We start from the raw sequence: 15,559 nt of genomic DNA, 5'->3' as shown, positions 1-15,559 counted from the left end.
CAGGATAGCAATGAGTTTGTGGCAGTCTACAGTATCAAACGCTTCACTGATGTCTAGGAGAGTCATCCAGGATGTTGTACACATGCAAGTGATCCATCAGTCATTTTGGTTAATTGTTCTTTTGCATGTTAGAAATTTAGTTTCGTTGAAACTCTTTATCAACAGTGTCACAACAGCATCTTTGAAACAGGAAGGAAAACTCCAGATTAAAGGCTTTTGTTGATAAATCTCTGATAACTGGCAACAGATGGTCTAGATGATCTGTCACAAGATTACCTGGCACTGGATTATTGAGACAGGTGGTCCTGTTATATGACTTGATGAGAGCCAGTACTTCTTCAGTACAAGGTTGTGAACTCCCTCAGACACATGCCATCAAATAAACTATGTGAACAACACATCTGACTGTTGATACTTCTCAAGGAGTTACCTGATCTTAAGAATCGCACTGTCAAAGAATGTACTGAAATCATGGGCTAGCTGAGAAAGACAGTCATCAGCAGGAAAAACTACTTCTTTCTTTTTACCAAAGAGAAAGTTTAAAATGTTGTGCAGATCCCTGGGCTTATCTGCATATTGAACAATTAGTTGTGATGATAAATGTGCATTTGCTCTCTTACAATCTTGCAGAAGGCATTTCTTTGGGATTTGTATATTTGATGATGTATTTCAAGTTTGGATCTTTGCCATTTGCATTCAGCTTTACATCTTTGACATTTAGCCTCATGAGCAATGCCACTGTAGCATGGACCATCTGTTTTCTGTACTGTTCGCTGCCTAAGAAGGAGTGAAGTGTTGTATAGCTGCGTTTGGTCACAGCAATCTGAGAAAGCAATGGTTATAAGATCAGATGTTGCTAGATCACTAAATTTCACCTTATCATTTCCAATGATATTCTGACTTAACATTGTGACAACTGAATTAATAATAATGAGTCCATCTATATGGCACCAACTCCATACACCATGTGTATGCTCATAGTGATACAGATCTATTACAATATTATCTCTGTTAATGGAACACAATGGAATGCAGTAGATTTTAGTCCAGGCAGAACTGTCGAAAGAGATATATTTTCAACTGAGACTTGAAATGCTAGAGTGTTTCGAGTTCCTTGAATTCAGTTGGGAGTTTGTTCCATTGAACTGCAGCATTATAACTGAAAAACTGAAATATCTTTAGCCAAATCATTTCAAGTTATTCTTTGGAATGTAAAAGAGTTGCTGGTATGCAGAACAAAGGACTCTTGATGGGTTATACACTTGTGTGAGTTTGACAATATATGATGGGGCTGATTCATGGTAGCATTCTTGTACAGGAAACCGGTGTAAATTGATGAGCGCACATGCTATGTGCACAGACTTCTTTGTCCTGGTCACAATCCTTGATGCCATGTTCCTTTGAAGTCTGGCGAAATGTTCCAGTGAGATGTTAACCAGCAGACTGGTCAGGAGTGGTCATTTTCTCACATGAAAATGGCATGCTTTGCATATCATACTAATATGATGCTCCATTGAGAGATCACTGTCAAAAAGGACTCCAGGTTTCTGACACAGTCTGACACTTGGACATGAGACACTCCTACACATATTGTTGATATACTTAGCAAAAATGAAAACTTGACATTTATGGTTTTCTTTGTTTCTGTTCATTGGAATATTTCAAACAGTATCTCGAGTAAAAGTAAACATTGTGATTCCTTTAATTTCATGAAATTGTAAAGTCATGTGTATTCCTTGACTTTGTAGCCTAGAAAAATGAAAAACTGGGATTGCAAGTGCAAACGCAAAATCATGAGGTCAAGTGGTGCATGCTCGCCTAAACTGAATAAGTACAGTGAAGTTGAACTTTCATTTTGACAACCTTTAGAAAATGCTGTGTCATACAAATGAAAAACGTCAACGTGCTATTGGGAGACTCCATGCTGGTCAGTCTGTGGTTGCTGTTGCAAGAGTCCTTAACTGTTCAAGACAAATAATTTTTGATCTCAGGATAAGAATGCATCAAACGGGAACAGTTGCAGATCACCTGAGGCCAGGAGCGTCACGTGACGTCATTCCTGGAAGATGCAGTAATACAATTACGTCATCTTTGCAATGGATTTGTCACTGCAACTTCCACAAGTAGGGACATGTTTGATGGAAGGATAACCCCACAAACTGTCAGAAATCGCTTGTGTGCTGCCGGACTTTGTCCCTGGACACCCCATAACAGAAAATTCTTAACTCCTCTTCATTGTTGTAACTGGCTTGCGGGGCCCACAAGACATATAAGGTTCACTCAAGCTCAAAGACAGTGGAATTTGATTGTTTGAACATCATGCTCAAGTCTGCGTTCATGAAGCTGACTGATTTGTTGGTGGGCTCTTTTTGCGCACACAGACATTGTTCTCGTTGTTGTTGAAGGGAACTTAACTGCTGTCCAGTACAGGGATCAGATTTTGCAACCTGTTTTGCTTCATGCAGAGACCCGCCCCTGCACTAATGTACCAGAAAGACAATGCTAGGCAGTTCTTTCGTAGAATTTTCTAAGAAATGCAGGTGTTCAAGTCCTGTATTGGCCATCACGTAGCCCCAACCTCATTCCAATCGAACACATCTGGGCCGACCTGGGTTGATGTGTTCATCAACAAGTCACTCCGACACAGATGTTGCAAGATCTTCAATGTGTCCTTTTTGAGCAATGGCGATGTCTTCCTCGGGCAGTGTTCACTAAAGTTCTGAGATCCATGAGGAGAAGGTTTTGTGGCTGAAAGAGACGCTAGAGGTGGACACAGTCGTTACTGAACACCTCAGTTCCAGTGTTCTCCATTCTGTGAACTTCATTTTGCAGGGTAGTCCAACATAAATGATATCAATACTAAAGACAAACAGCAAGATATGTTTCTGATTTCTGTTGATGTCCAGGTATTCTGTGTACACCATACAACTAAAATAATTGCCTTAAAATAAATATTAAAATTATGGTCCCCAAAATACTGAGTGTCATTTTTGCTCAGTATATATTTGCTGTCTTTCCACACTAACATGGCTTCTGTTTTATTAGTGGTGAGTATGAGCATGTTAACATCCATCTAACACTGAATCTTGTTTGTGCAAATGTTCATCTGATTAACTGCAGACTGAGAATCCTTTGGAAAGAATGCTTTCATCAACTGAGTAACGTCTGCATAACTGTGATGATGCACATTCATGATAAAGACTAGATTAAACCATTGCAGGGCTACTTCATCAATTCCAATCATTTTCCTCAGAGTAGTAATTAGCTTTTCATGATCTGTCATGTTCAAGGCACAGATCAGCTCAGACAGATCTAACAGCACAATTAAACCTACTTCATCATTGTCACATGAAAAAGTCGGGCCATTTAAAACATGCACCTGGGCCGTTTCAGTGGTGTATCCTGATCTGTATGCTGACTGAAATTTATCAAGCAAAGATTATGGTCCGAAATAAGCGATGTAAGTCTTATCTTCACAGTCCTTTCAAAAAGTTTAGATAGGAAACTAATATCCGAGACGAGGCGATAATTATTCTGAACAAAGTCATCAAGGCCTCGCTTCTTAATGAGTGGCTTAACAATGGCCTCCTTCAAGACTCCTGGGAACACTCCTGACTGAAGAATCCAGTTAACAATGAGAGTTATGATAGGAAGTAGTATGTCAATATAGACCAGAAGAAGTTGGGCTGGATTAGGGTTCAAACTACAAGTATTTGGTTTACTGTCTTTGATCAGTTTTAGTATATCTCGCTCTTAAAAGGTTTCATAAGTTACAAAGTATTTGCCAGCATACTCCTTGTACAGGACACATGTGTCTCGGGGCGGAGTTTTATCCAGTAACTTTTGACAGATTGGAAGAATCTTTTCAATGAAAAATGTGTTGAACATTTCAGGAAGGACATCTTTAGAATCACCTGCGGGAAGTACATCATTCATCTTCTGATGCCATTCAATCAACAGATACATCTGGTACTGCTATTCAATCAGCAGAGACATCTGGTACTGCCATTCAATCAAAACATACATCTGGTACTGCCACATTTCAGATGTAACATTTCTTAATACTGGCATTGAAATTATTAACATTATATGATAACAAACATAAGATTTCTTAACAGCAAACAAATGTCACATGCCACAAATAATAACTTCACAGAAAGACATTGTGAAATATTCAGTCAGACACTGGGGCTGGTGGGTTGGTGATTTCTATCTGACCACTGGCGAATCTGCCAGATTTGTCAGAGGGTCAGACGCTATTCGTGAACACTGATCGGATACTGCCATTCAATCAAAACATACATCGTGTACTGCCATTCAATCAAAACATACATCGTGTACTGCCATTCAATCAACACATAATCTGGTAGTGCCACTGAATCAACAGATACATCTGGTACTGCCATTGAATCAACTGATACAACTCGTACTTCCATTCAATCAACAGGAACAATTGGTACTGCTGTTCAGATTTCCATACCTATTGCTACACAGCTACCATTGAAATCATGACTCACAATCTTCGATATATAACTAATTGTGACTACTGAAATAAGAAATTGTAAAAAACATTTTGAACAATTCTTTGTTCTCACATAAAGAAGTTGATATCCATAAAAATCTTCATTCTTACTTTGAACAATGAACAATGCTACTCTGTATACAGAAGACTTGTGAAGATCCAGATTTGGTCTTCACTATCCCATGCTAATCATAAGATAGTGGTCAGGTTAGCATGTCATCATATCCCAGCTGCGAAGATCGATGCTCATAACTTCAATCAGTGGAGTTTCTGGTGCACCATATAATGCTGGAATATTGCTGAGTGCAGTGTTAAACAACCACCCAACTGTACAGTACAATCATAGGGCTTGCAATACAACAACAGTTCAATATATTGTTACACTCGTGTTACTTTCTTCTTACACTGAGTCCAATATTCATGCTATCAACTCTGGGCAAACATAGTATCTAAACTGTGTCAACACTGTTTTCTTCATATATGAAAGTACACTGAAATCAAATAATATTAACAGAAACAATGAGGACACTTGTATTTGTACAGCTGTGGGCCCCAACATATTCACAGTAATACAGGGCAGTCATGAAGAAAACCTGAATGAACATTAACGGCCCAGTGCTGTCACAAAAAATGACAAGTGTTCCAAGGTCTGAGCAATGAAATCCCAGGATATTTTTGCTGTATGCAGCCGAGCGTTATCATGTTGAAAAAAACGTTCTGGTGGCTCATGAAAGGAAGGACATGAGGCCTCATGATTTCATCAGTGTAACATCGATCTGTCCGATTGCCCTGGACCTGAATATGATACTCCCGAGCTTCCAAATGAGACTCAGTAAGGCTAGGCATGACTTAACACCAAACTTAAGGTTGTCAACTGTCGCAAGGGCATTGAAAACCCCCAACTTTTATTGGAAATGATGCGTGGAATGTGCTTGCAAAAGGAAACGCATGAATTTCTTCCCGTTCACAATTCACTGCATTTATTGAGGAAAATAGATTTTGGTATGTTTCGGCAAGTTGTCCTCAATGACAATGGATTCCAACTCAGAAATGTTTGCAGACAGTGTTCCCAATAGATAAACTGATTACATAGACACCAATGATTCAAATTCGAAAAGCTACATGGAAAAATACCACCTATGCAGGTTTTTTTAAGAGTAGTTTATAATGAACCATTCTCTTCCCACAGTGGTTACTTTTCATATCTCCCTACGTAACTCCCTTTTTTTCTGTCCAATCAGAACACGCGTTAGATCGACTTAGATTAAACTTGACAAATGCAAGCAAGTTGGAGAAACAAATATGATATGACTGAGTTCTGTCTAGAAGAAACATTTGAGTATCGTGCTCGGGAAGTGGTTGTAGTTTTCACGATGCATCCGGAAATTAACGAGATCTTGCGAACGATAACTTTTGAAACAAGGTCGCTGATTGCAGTACTAAATGTGACTGCCTCCAATCACGAGTCTTGAACACTCGCACCTTGAAAGGGTTGTATTAGAACAGAGGTTATGTAGGAAGATATGACAAGTAACCTCTGTGGGAAGAGAATGATAATGACCTAGAAACTGACGGAAAAAACAACAAGCCCTGGGGACAAGTGTTCTGCACGCCCTGCACATGATTCAGAATCCTTAATAAATAAGAACACTTTGAAACTTAAATTATTACAGACAAATGTGACATATATGTTGTTTCAGTGTGTGCTTTCTGTAATTTCCACAAGTCGTTTGAAAGCTGATTTCGTCCCTCAACGAAATGATCTTGACACAAATGGCAGATGATAGCAAGGACGTAAGGCTGCATAAAGAGGGTGTGGTCAAAATAAAAGCCCTCTCATTGGTCGACGCTTGCTATCAGCCGCCATTTGTGCCAAGATCGTTTCAGCTTTCAATCAACTTGTAGAAATAACAATAAAGAGCTGATAGGTATCATGAGTAGTGATCGATAGGCAAATCACCCATGATTATGTTTAGGTGAAGTTTTATTTGACTGCATTCGATGGTAGCATAGCAATCGACAAAGCAGGTGGGTGGGGTACACCAAACTGTCCGGCCTTGTCTAGGTATACTGTACTGTGGAGCGTTTCAGATCGGGGGTCATCTCAAAATTTTCCTATTTTAGAAATAAACCTCTAATCCTTGCAATGACACGAGCACCTGTCGGTGCAGCATCATTACCAGGTTAGACATACTATTTGCATGATCATTGCCAAGTTAGACATACTATTTGCAGCATCATTGCCAGGTTAGACATACTATTTGCAGGATCATTGCCAGGTTAGACATACTATTTGCAGGATCATTGCCAGGTTAGACATACTATTTGCAGGATCATTGCCAGGTTAGACATACTATTTGCAGCATCATTACCAGGTTAGACATACTATTTGCAGGATCATTGCCAGGTTAGACATACTATTTGCAGGATCATTGCCAGGTTAGACATACTATTTGCAGCATCATTGCCAGGTTAGACATACTATTTGCAGGGTCAGTGCCAGGTTAGACATACTATTTGCAGGATCATTGCCAGGTTAGACATACTATTTGCAGGATCATTGCCAGGTTAGACATACTATTTGCAGCATCATTGCCAGGTTAGACATACTATTTGCAAGATCATTGCCAGGTTAGACATTCTATTTGCAGGATCATTGCCAGGTTAGACATACTATTTGCAGGATCATTGCCAGGTTAGACATACTATTTGCAGGATCATTGCCAGGTTAGACATACTATTTGCAGCATCATTGCCAGGTTAGACATACTATTTGCAGCATCATTGCCAGGTTAGACATACTATTTGCAGGATCATTGCCAGGTTAGACATACTATTTGCAGGATCATTGCCAGGTTAGACATACTATTTGCAGGATCATTGCCAGGTTAGACATACTATTTGCAGGATCATTGCCAGGTTAGACATACTATTTGCAGGATCATTGCCAGGTTAGACATACTATTTGCAGGATCATTGCCAGGTTTGATATACTTGATGCAGCATCATTACCATGTTTGATATACTTGGTGCAGCATCATTACCACGTTTGATATACTTGGTCAAGCATCATTACCACGTTTGATATACTTGGTCAAGCATCATTACCACGTTTGATATACTTGGTGCAGCATCATTATCACGTTTGATATACTTGGTCAAGCATCATTACCACGTTTGATATACTTGGTCAAGCATCATTACCACGTTTGATATACTTGGTGCAGCATCATTACCATGTTTGATATACTTGGTGCAGCATCATTACCATGTTTGATATACTTGGTCAAGCATCATTACCAGGTTTCATATACTTGATGCAGCATCATTACCATGTTTGATATACTTGGTGCAGCATCATGACCATGTTTGATATACTTGGTGCAGTATCATTATGTTCAGTTTACCTTAGACTATTCTGACAGATCAATGCTCCAACGTGTGATCTCGTAGGTTGGGCATCAGAATTCAGGTGGTCTGGTGCATAGCATCTGTAATCTCAAATACTGCTCGACAAATCCCAACAGGCTTTTAAAATATCACGATTTCCTGTTTTCTGACTGAGGAAGACTAGGATCAAAGCATGTATTTGTTTTTTGTACAGAAGGAGTCAGTAAGGTTTCTGGGACCTTACCCTTGAAGTGGCTTCATGACATCTCTGAAATCAGTTTGTTAGATTATGTTTCATAATTTTGATCGGGATGTTGAAAGCTTCTGAAGTTGCTGGGGATAATTTGAAAGAATGCCAGGACAAGATGACCATACATTTTGACAAAGAAGTCTCAGGAGACAAATGTCAGTCCTGGCAATAAAGAGTTAGGTGTTTTCGCCAATCCTAGGTCAGCGCTAAATACCATGGGCCTTATGTTATTGATAAGAGACTCAGTGATGCTGACTATGCTGTGTTACAACAAGACTGTCATAAAAAGAACCAACTTGGTCGTGTAATACAATTAGAAAGTATTATGAATGTACCTACTGTATGTGCTGCCACTGTACCACATGTAGATACTGCTGTATCAAAGTATGATACTGATGAGACATGTGACTGTCTAATGTTTGATCATGTTGTGGACTATACTAACAGTGTTTACGATGACGTTTCATAATAACCATCATTTCAGATGTCTGTCTGACACACTGAAAGTTCACAGGACTCACAGAATAAAATTAAACACACAATTCAGATTTAACATTTCTCATGATTGGCATTGAAATTATTAACATTATATAATGACAAACATTATAAACATAAATTTATAAACAGTGCACAAGTGTCACATGCCACAAATAACTACTTCAGACAAAGTCATTGTAATATATTCAGTCAGACAATGGGGCCAGCAGGTGCACACTGATCAGAATCCACTGACTTTTCTTAAACTGAAGGGCACAAACACAATTGTGCTGGAGTGTGTCTTGATTTAGAAAACTCACATATTAAAAACAATGACAACATTATAGTTGATGCATTATCATGTATTTGTATAAACATATTTCATGTGTTATACATACGGAAACTATTGGGGAGGAAGCAGCTACTGTCACACTGATAGTCTACTGTGAAAGTCTACTGTGATAGTCTACTGTGATAGTCTTAGTCTACTGTGATAGTCTACTGTGATAGTCTATTGTGATAGTCTACTGTGATAGTCTATTGCTTTTTTTCACCTTGAATGATCTCATTTGAAGTCAATATACAAATGAATGTATAGCTTATACGGGATAAAAACAAGTTGAAGTAGCTTCGGTCTCTTGTAATACCTGACAAGAAACTTGCAAACCAGATCAAGTAAAGAAATACAACATGAGCTCAACGAACATGATGAAACTGCAAGTCTGCATGCAAACAATATAAAAAGTACAAAACCAAAGTAGTTTAATCTGCAAAATTTCGTTCTAATCTATAATCATCTGCCTTCGAGACTAATGCAGGATTCCTCAGGAGAGAGAAAGAGAGAGAGAGAGAGAGAGAGACTGAGAGAGAGACAGAGAGAGAGACGTCTGTGTGCGAAGCTGACACGGTTTCTACAGTTGTAATGTCTGTGTTATGCATTACAGTGTCGTATAAAAACGAATAAGCCAATTTAACTATTTGTGATTATTCTGTGAGTTCACACATAACACTAGACACCAGTATGAGAAGAACTACTCACATCCTTATGTCGCATGCACAGAACTATTACAACTACACTTACTGGGGATTCTGATGCTCCCGCGGCAAGAAAGTTTCGTCGTCTGACGTCTTTATCAATCCAAGAGTCCGATTTCCACTGCTCGTCTGTTTCTGACGTCCATGTTTACTCGGTGACTTTGACCTTGACCGACGCTGAACAGGCGCCGGAAGTGAAGACGATGTCGCCATTTCAGCCTTCTTCCTTTCTGATTGGTCGATAGATCTAGTTTTACTGAAATCACATGGTTCCAAGTAGAAGTAAATTATTACAAACAGAAACAGGAAATGAAGTATGCTGAGGTATATTTAAATTAGTGTTTTTGTTTACCACAGTGTGTCAGTTGAAGTGGACGTGGTCAGATGGACGCAGCGCTCGCACAATAACGCAAATATCCATACAATATCAAGCAGATCATAGACGGACCAAGCGCTTCCGAGAGGGTGGGGGTGGGGTGTGTTGTCACCCTACCTCAGACCCCGTGAGTATCCCTTGATGGTGCAGTTGAAAGGTCGTTATACTAGGTGTTAGGTCGGGTACTACTTGACAGACTCAAGTATTTATTTAATTCATGTATATTTACACATATTTTTTATTTAAAGTTGGGAGGTCTATATATACTAAGTATAAATTTGTGTGGATGGCATTGTTTCTATTTGGTTACTTTATTAAACAATAAGAACGTACTGAAGAGAATCTTAGTTATGTTTTATGCTTTATTTCATTCTCATTCCATAGTAACATTGGCTCTGCATTGGACTTACATATACATATAGTAGCTCAGTCTAACCTCCACTAAGTTTCTCACTGCAAGCTTAGAACACTCGCTGTTCCAGCTCTCAGTCATTTCTATTGTTTCACTGATCGGTCATGCTGACCATAGCTTCCTTAAAATGTAAATAATTAAACCCACATGATGTCTTGTACTTCTTGAGGAGGGTTATAATCAAAACCAAGGAAATTTTATAAAGATTTAAGGTAGTTTCATACAGTATAAAATGTTGCATATGTGGTTAGTTTCTTGTTTATTAAATCAGACTTGATTTACTTCAACCAGGAGCCTATATAGAGATGTAGATTATCCCTGCTTGAACTATCAGATCCCCGTCGTTCTTGTGGATATATGTGAAACGCAAACCTAACGTATACGAACTAAATTATCGTTCTCTGAATGCATACACGTTTGTTATGCAGATATTAGATTGTCCAGCCGAGGCACGACACAGCTCGTCTTTTTGTTCACTGTATAATTGCATGAATATTGTTGTGATATAGGTATTCAACCAGGTGTATTTTATAGTTTTAATTAGTAATTTAAACATGTACAAACCTGTTAGATTCCACTTTATATATTTCCTTAAGCTGTTTAAAGCTGTATTCCAATCCAGACACAGTATAAATGTTTCTGCCTCACCACCCACAGCGGTAGGTATTCTTTGAGTACAGAATCAGAGCGCTGTCACACTACAGGTGTGTACCCCAGGTATACATGAAGGCAGTATCGTCACCTTCCCCAATCAGAATACAGAAAGGTGCCTATACCTGCGGACGATTCCACTCGGAACTGTCATACTGTTGTATTAGATCCCTTTCATTGCGCAAAGAACGACCACTGATGGTAACGAATATTTCGGATGCACACAAGAATTCGCAATCAGTTGTAAGAGGAGGAACTACATACGGTTTCGGTATTAGGCTGCGGACTCGTCAGACTTGTAGCGCGTCGGTTACCTTTCTGTATATTTGACTTTGTTTAGAGTACATTTCTGCATACAGAAACGTACTTTGGACACACATCTATAGTGCCAGTGGATGAATCGCGCCAAAACGGGTTGTATACTCCAATGTAGGGATTCGGTAAGCGTTATCTGAATAATGTATTATGTTTCATATTGATGAATAAAGGGTGAGATAAAGACTGATAAATGCAATATCTGCCAAAGCAGATTCCATGAGCAAAGCTGAGAAGGAAATGGTGTAATTGGTCTTTGCAATCAATCCTGATGCCAAACGTTTGTGTGAACAGGTAACAGCAGGTAAGCAGCGTCTTTTAGTCTCCCTGTAACAGTAATTATTATCTGATGGCAAATTACACCGCTAAGGCCGCCGTGTAAACACACTTGTCATCAAGCTGTGCAGTAAACATAAAGATGATAACTGCAAGATAGCGACTTGCTTCATGTAAAGCAGCGATGTGCTTTGTTGTTTCGGTTTTAGTGTGTGTCGTCAGTCTTATACCGCCCACGATGGAGAGAATATTGGGGATGTGCCCAACACCCTTATCCAGGCGGCCAGTCACGCGAATACTACATGTTTATCTGACGTCTTAGTGACCCCGCTTATTGGTCAGTATTTGCAGATTTGAATGGATCATGTCGACGCAAAAATATGCACCTGACTGAAAGAAAGTTGACGACTTGCCACAACCACGCATATGATTTGACGGAACGCAAGGACTATAATCCTGCTAAATCTGCAACTGATTGCATCCATTTCTGACACTAACCCCAACAGTGGCCCTGAGTTACAAGAAACAAGTACTCCAAGTAATGTTTCAGAGAAAGCCCAATTTGGGGGTAAGTTTTACAAGTATCTTGTATTCCTGCAAACATATAATGCATGCAACTGTTAGATTTTTATCCACTGTCAGTGCCTTAAGCTTTTTCCTTGCAGTCATCTCACAAACAGACTATATAGTATTCTTTAGAAACATACAAAACACCTAAATCCTATGCAGACAACAGCGTTTTGCCCTGTTTGTGACTATCTGCTCAATACCAAGTCTCCTCTTATCCCCCTCCATAAGTATGTATAAGACCCCATTTTCCCCGGTGGAAACCCACCTTATCTCAGTGAAAGCTGGAAACAAATCAACTACAATACCAACAAGAATATTATCGGTTAAAAAGCAAATGTGATGCAGATAAATACAGTCTGTGTGATTATTCTACCAACACCATCTCCAGGCTATTAGCAATAATTGAACTATATAATTTTCTTGGAAAATCTGTGACATCACTTCCAGTACATACTTCGATTATACGCCTGGTGTTAGACGTAGCAGCAGACATCTAATGCGACATCAACACGTTCCAACAATCAGCCACGCCTACTGGGGTCGTGAAGCCAAATTGGAAAACGTCATTATCCGACGATGCATAGCATAGCATAGGATATTTATATAGCGCACATATCCATGCACTGGTGCATGCTCAAGGCGCTGATGTTTTTCCCTCGATCACTGGATGTCAATATCAACAGCACATCGTATTTCAGTCTCAACTCCCAGGGGAGTATACAACTCTTGCTGCCACTAGGCGCACCGAGTTTATTGCGTCTCTCTCATCCTAACGAGGTACCCAATTCACAGCTGGGTGGACTGGGACACGTAGTCACAGTACTTTGTCCAAGTTTACTGCACTTTGCTGTACCCGCAACTAGGTGTATGCACGTGTTCATATGGCCACCATCTGGTCATATACCAACAGATTCGTGGGTTCTTTTAAGTGCACAGGGTTGTGTACTGTACACTATACGATGCCGTGTAAACATTTCAATGTGAAGAAGCCACGGGCCTTTCTGTTATGTAATAAAATGTGATCAACAAAGTACGTTATAATATATGCAGGTATGATAAATTGTCCACCGAGATTTTAGAGTAAGCTGGGTAATTGTCCACAAGTTCGGGGTTGCGAAACGGGTGATTTAAAGTCAGTAAATGTCCACAAGTTCTGGGTATCTAAACGCGTGGTTAAAAGTCAGTTGGGTAATTGTCCACACGGTCGGGGTATCTAAACGGGTGGTTTAAAGTCAGTAAATGTCCACACGGTCGGGGTATCTATGCGGATGGTTTAAAGTCAGTAAATGTCCACAAGTGTGGTGTATCCAAACGGGTGGTTTAAAGTCAGTTGGGTAACTGTCCACAAGTTCGGGGTACCTAAACGGTTGGTGTAAAGTTAGCTTGGTAATTGTCCACGCGGTCGGGGTATCTAAACGGGTGGTTTAAAGTCAGTAAATCTCCACAAGTTTGGAGTATCTATACGGGTGGTTTAAGGTCAGTTGGGTAATTGTCCACAAGTTCGGTGTGTCTGAACAAGAGTCGGTACCTTAGCTGTCTGTGAGAGATGTGTCAAGTGAATCTGAACGGTTGTTGTAAAGTCAACTGGGTAATTGTCCATAAGTTCGGGGTATCTAAACGAGTGGTTTAAAGTCAGTAAATGTCCACAAGTTCGATGTATCTAAACGAGTGGTTTAAAGTCAGTAAATGTCCACAAATGTATCTAGACGGGTGGTGCAAAGTCAGTTGGGTATTTGTCCACAAGTTCGGTGTGTCTGAACAAGTGGTGTAAAGTAACTGTGTGAGTCGGTACCTTAGCTATCTGTGAGAGATGTCAGTTGTCGGAGTAACTGTGAGTGGGTACCTTAGCTGTGAGTCATGGTGGAACAAAAAATTATCCTTTTGGTATCTGAAAGCTACGCGCGTCATTATCTGGGTTATATATGCAGACGTCCTTGAGCGCTGACCACCACTAGAAGCAATTGGCGACGCCAGAAACACAACAGACGTGTGCAGGTGACTTAGATCGGTGCAAAAGTGAACACTTCTGGTACAACACTCGTGACGGTGTGTGCAACATGGTGTCAACAGGGTGAGACGAAGACGTGGAGGCGCCATCCTCGAGGCTGCAGCAGTGACACCAATCTTACCTGGGCGAGGTATTCGCGGGTCGTGACACGTGACTCACAGGTCTGTGGGAGGCAGGAGACGCTGGAGGGGACCGCGTTGGACTGGACTCGCGTGATATTCCCAGCCATTGCTTCATTCGCTCCATCATTGTGAACACTTGGCGTCGTTTAGCTCGTCAACTCTTGGCGTTGTTTCGCTGGCCAACCCTTCGCGTCGCTTAGGTGGTCAACCCCTGGTGTCACATCTACTAAAGGAGAATAAAGCCACAGCTATAATAAGCAGACACGCATTACAAGCCGCACACCCCACTGTGGGCTAATGTGTACAGTGACAGCTCCCTGAAGCTGAAGAGGCGGTCTTGCCGTGGTGACTGCGACCAGGCGCAAATGCTTACAGTGTACCTTTGTGGCCTCGTTATGTCACAGATGTCGGTTGTTCAATAGGTAGGAGAGTTGTAGAACACGGAACATGTAAAAACTCCCCTGATATTGCTGGTTAGAGTCAAACAAACGACAGAGTGCGGGATGCAAAGCCTTGTGCATTTCAGTGTTGTCACTTTGGACTATCCATTGTTTCAACATGTTTTTATCGACCTTATGATGTCTCCAACAATACATATCTATATGTTTACATGTTGCTGGCATTTAATTAGCATGTACCAATATTCCAAGCCAAATATGGGAAAATGGACATTCTTAGGATTTTCACGACCACCATCGACACAAGGTAGTCACTGAATTATCAGGACGATATTACGAAACACATAAAGCACAAGTTGTTGTTGTTGTTCCAGATTATCACTATTAATCAAGTATAAGGTGATACAGTTTTGTACCAAACACCGCAAACAATCCTTTGGCTTCGCTCGGAACGCCGAAGACCACTCGGTACTACCTAGCACCACCCGGTACTACCAAGCACCACCCGGCACTGCCAATATACTACTCAGTTCTACCAAACACTACTCAGTTCTACCAAACACCAGCCGGTGCCATCAAACAGCACTAGGAACTACCAAACACCAGGCTGTTCTACTAAATACCACTCGATTCTATCAAACGCCACCCAGCACTACCAATCACTATCAAATCGGACCAGAAATCAGCCATTTCAGGTCATATAGCGGCCCGTCCCCATCACCAAATCAACTGGACTGACTACACCATCGTCTCAACG

General features: G+C 40.4%; 1 protein-coding gene across 4 annotated transcripts in view; it reads right to left on the bottom strand.

Moving 5' to 3' along the window:
- Positions 1-15,559, bottom strand: part of LOC137283163 (BAI1-associated protein 3-like) — a 187,157-nt gene that overhangs the window by 146,249 nt on the left and 25,349 nt on the right. For 2 of the 4 annotated variants that reach the window (XM_067814602.1, XM_067814604.1), the window contains exons 2-3: positions 14,404-14,630; positions 9,721-9,930 (exon numbers count right to left, since the gene is read on the bottom strand). In XM_067814602.1, coding sequence (XP_067670703.1) covers positions 9,721-9,930; positions 14,404-14,531 — 338 coding nt within the window. In that variant the 5' untranslated portion in view covers positions 14,532-14,630. The remainder of the gene's footprint in view (positions 1-9,720; positions 9,931-14,403; positions 14,631-15,559) is intronic. The other 2 variants (XM_067814603.1, XM_067814605.1) reach the window with 2 other exon arrangements.

This window comes from Haliotis asinina, chromosome 5 (genome assembly GCF_037392515.1).
Source record: "Haliotis asinina isolate JCU_RB_2024 chromosome 5, JCU_Hal_asi_v2, whole genome shotgun sequence".
In the NCBI taxonomy this organism is placed as follows: domain Eukaryota; kingdom Metazoa; phylum Mollusca; class Gastropoda; order Lepetellida; family Haliotidae; genus Haliotis; species Haliotis asinina.
The sequence above is the reverse complement of the archived record's forward strand: the minus strand, read 5'-3'. Positions and strand labels throughout refer to the sequence as shown.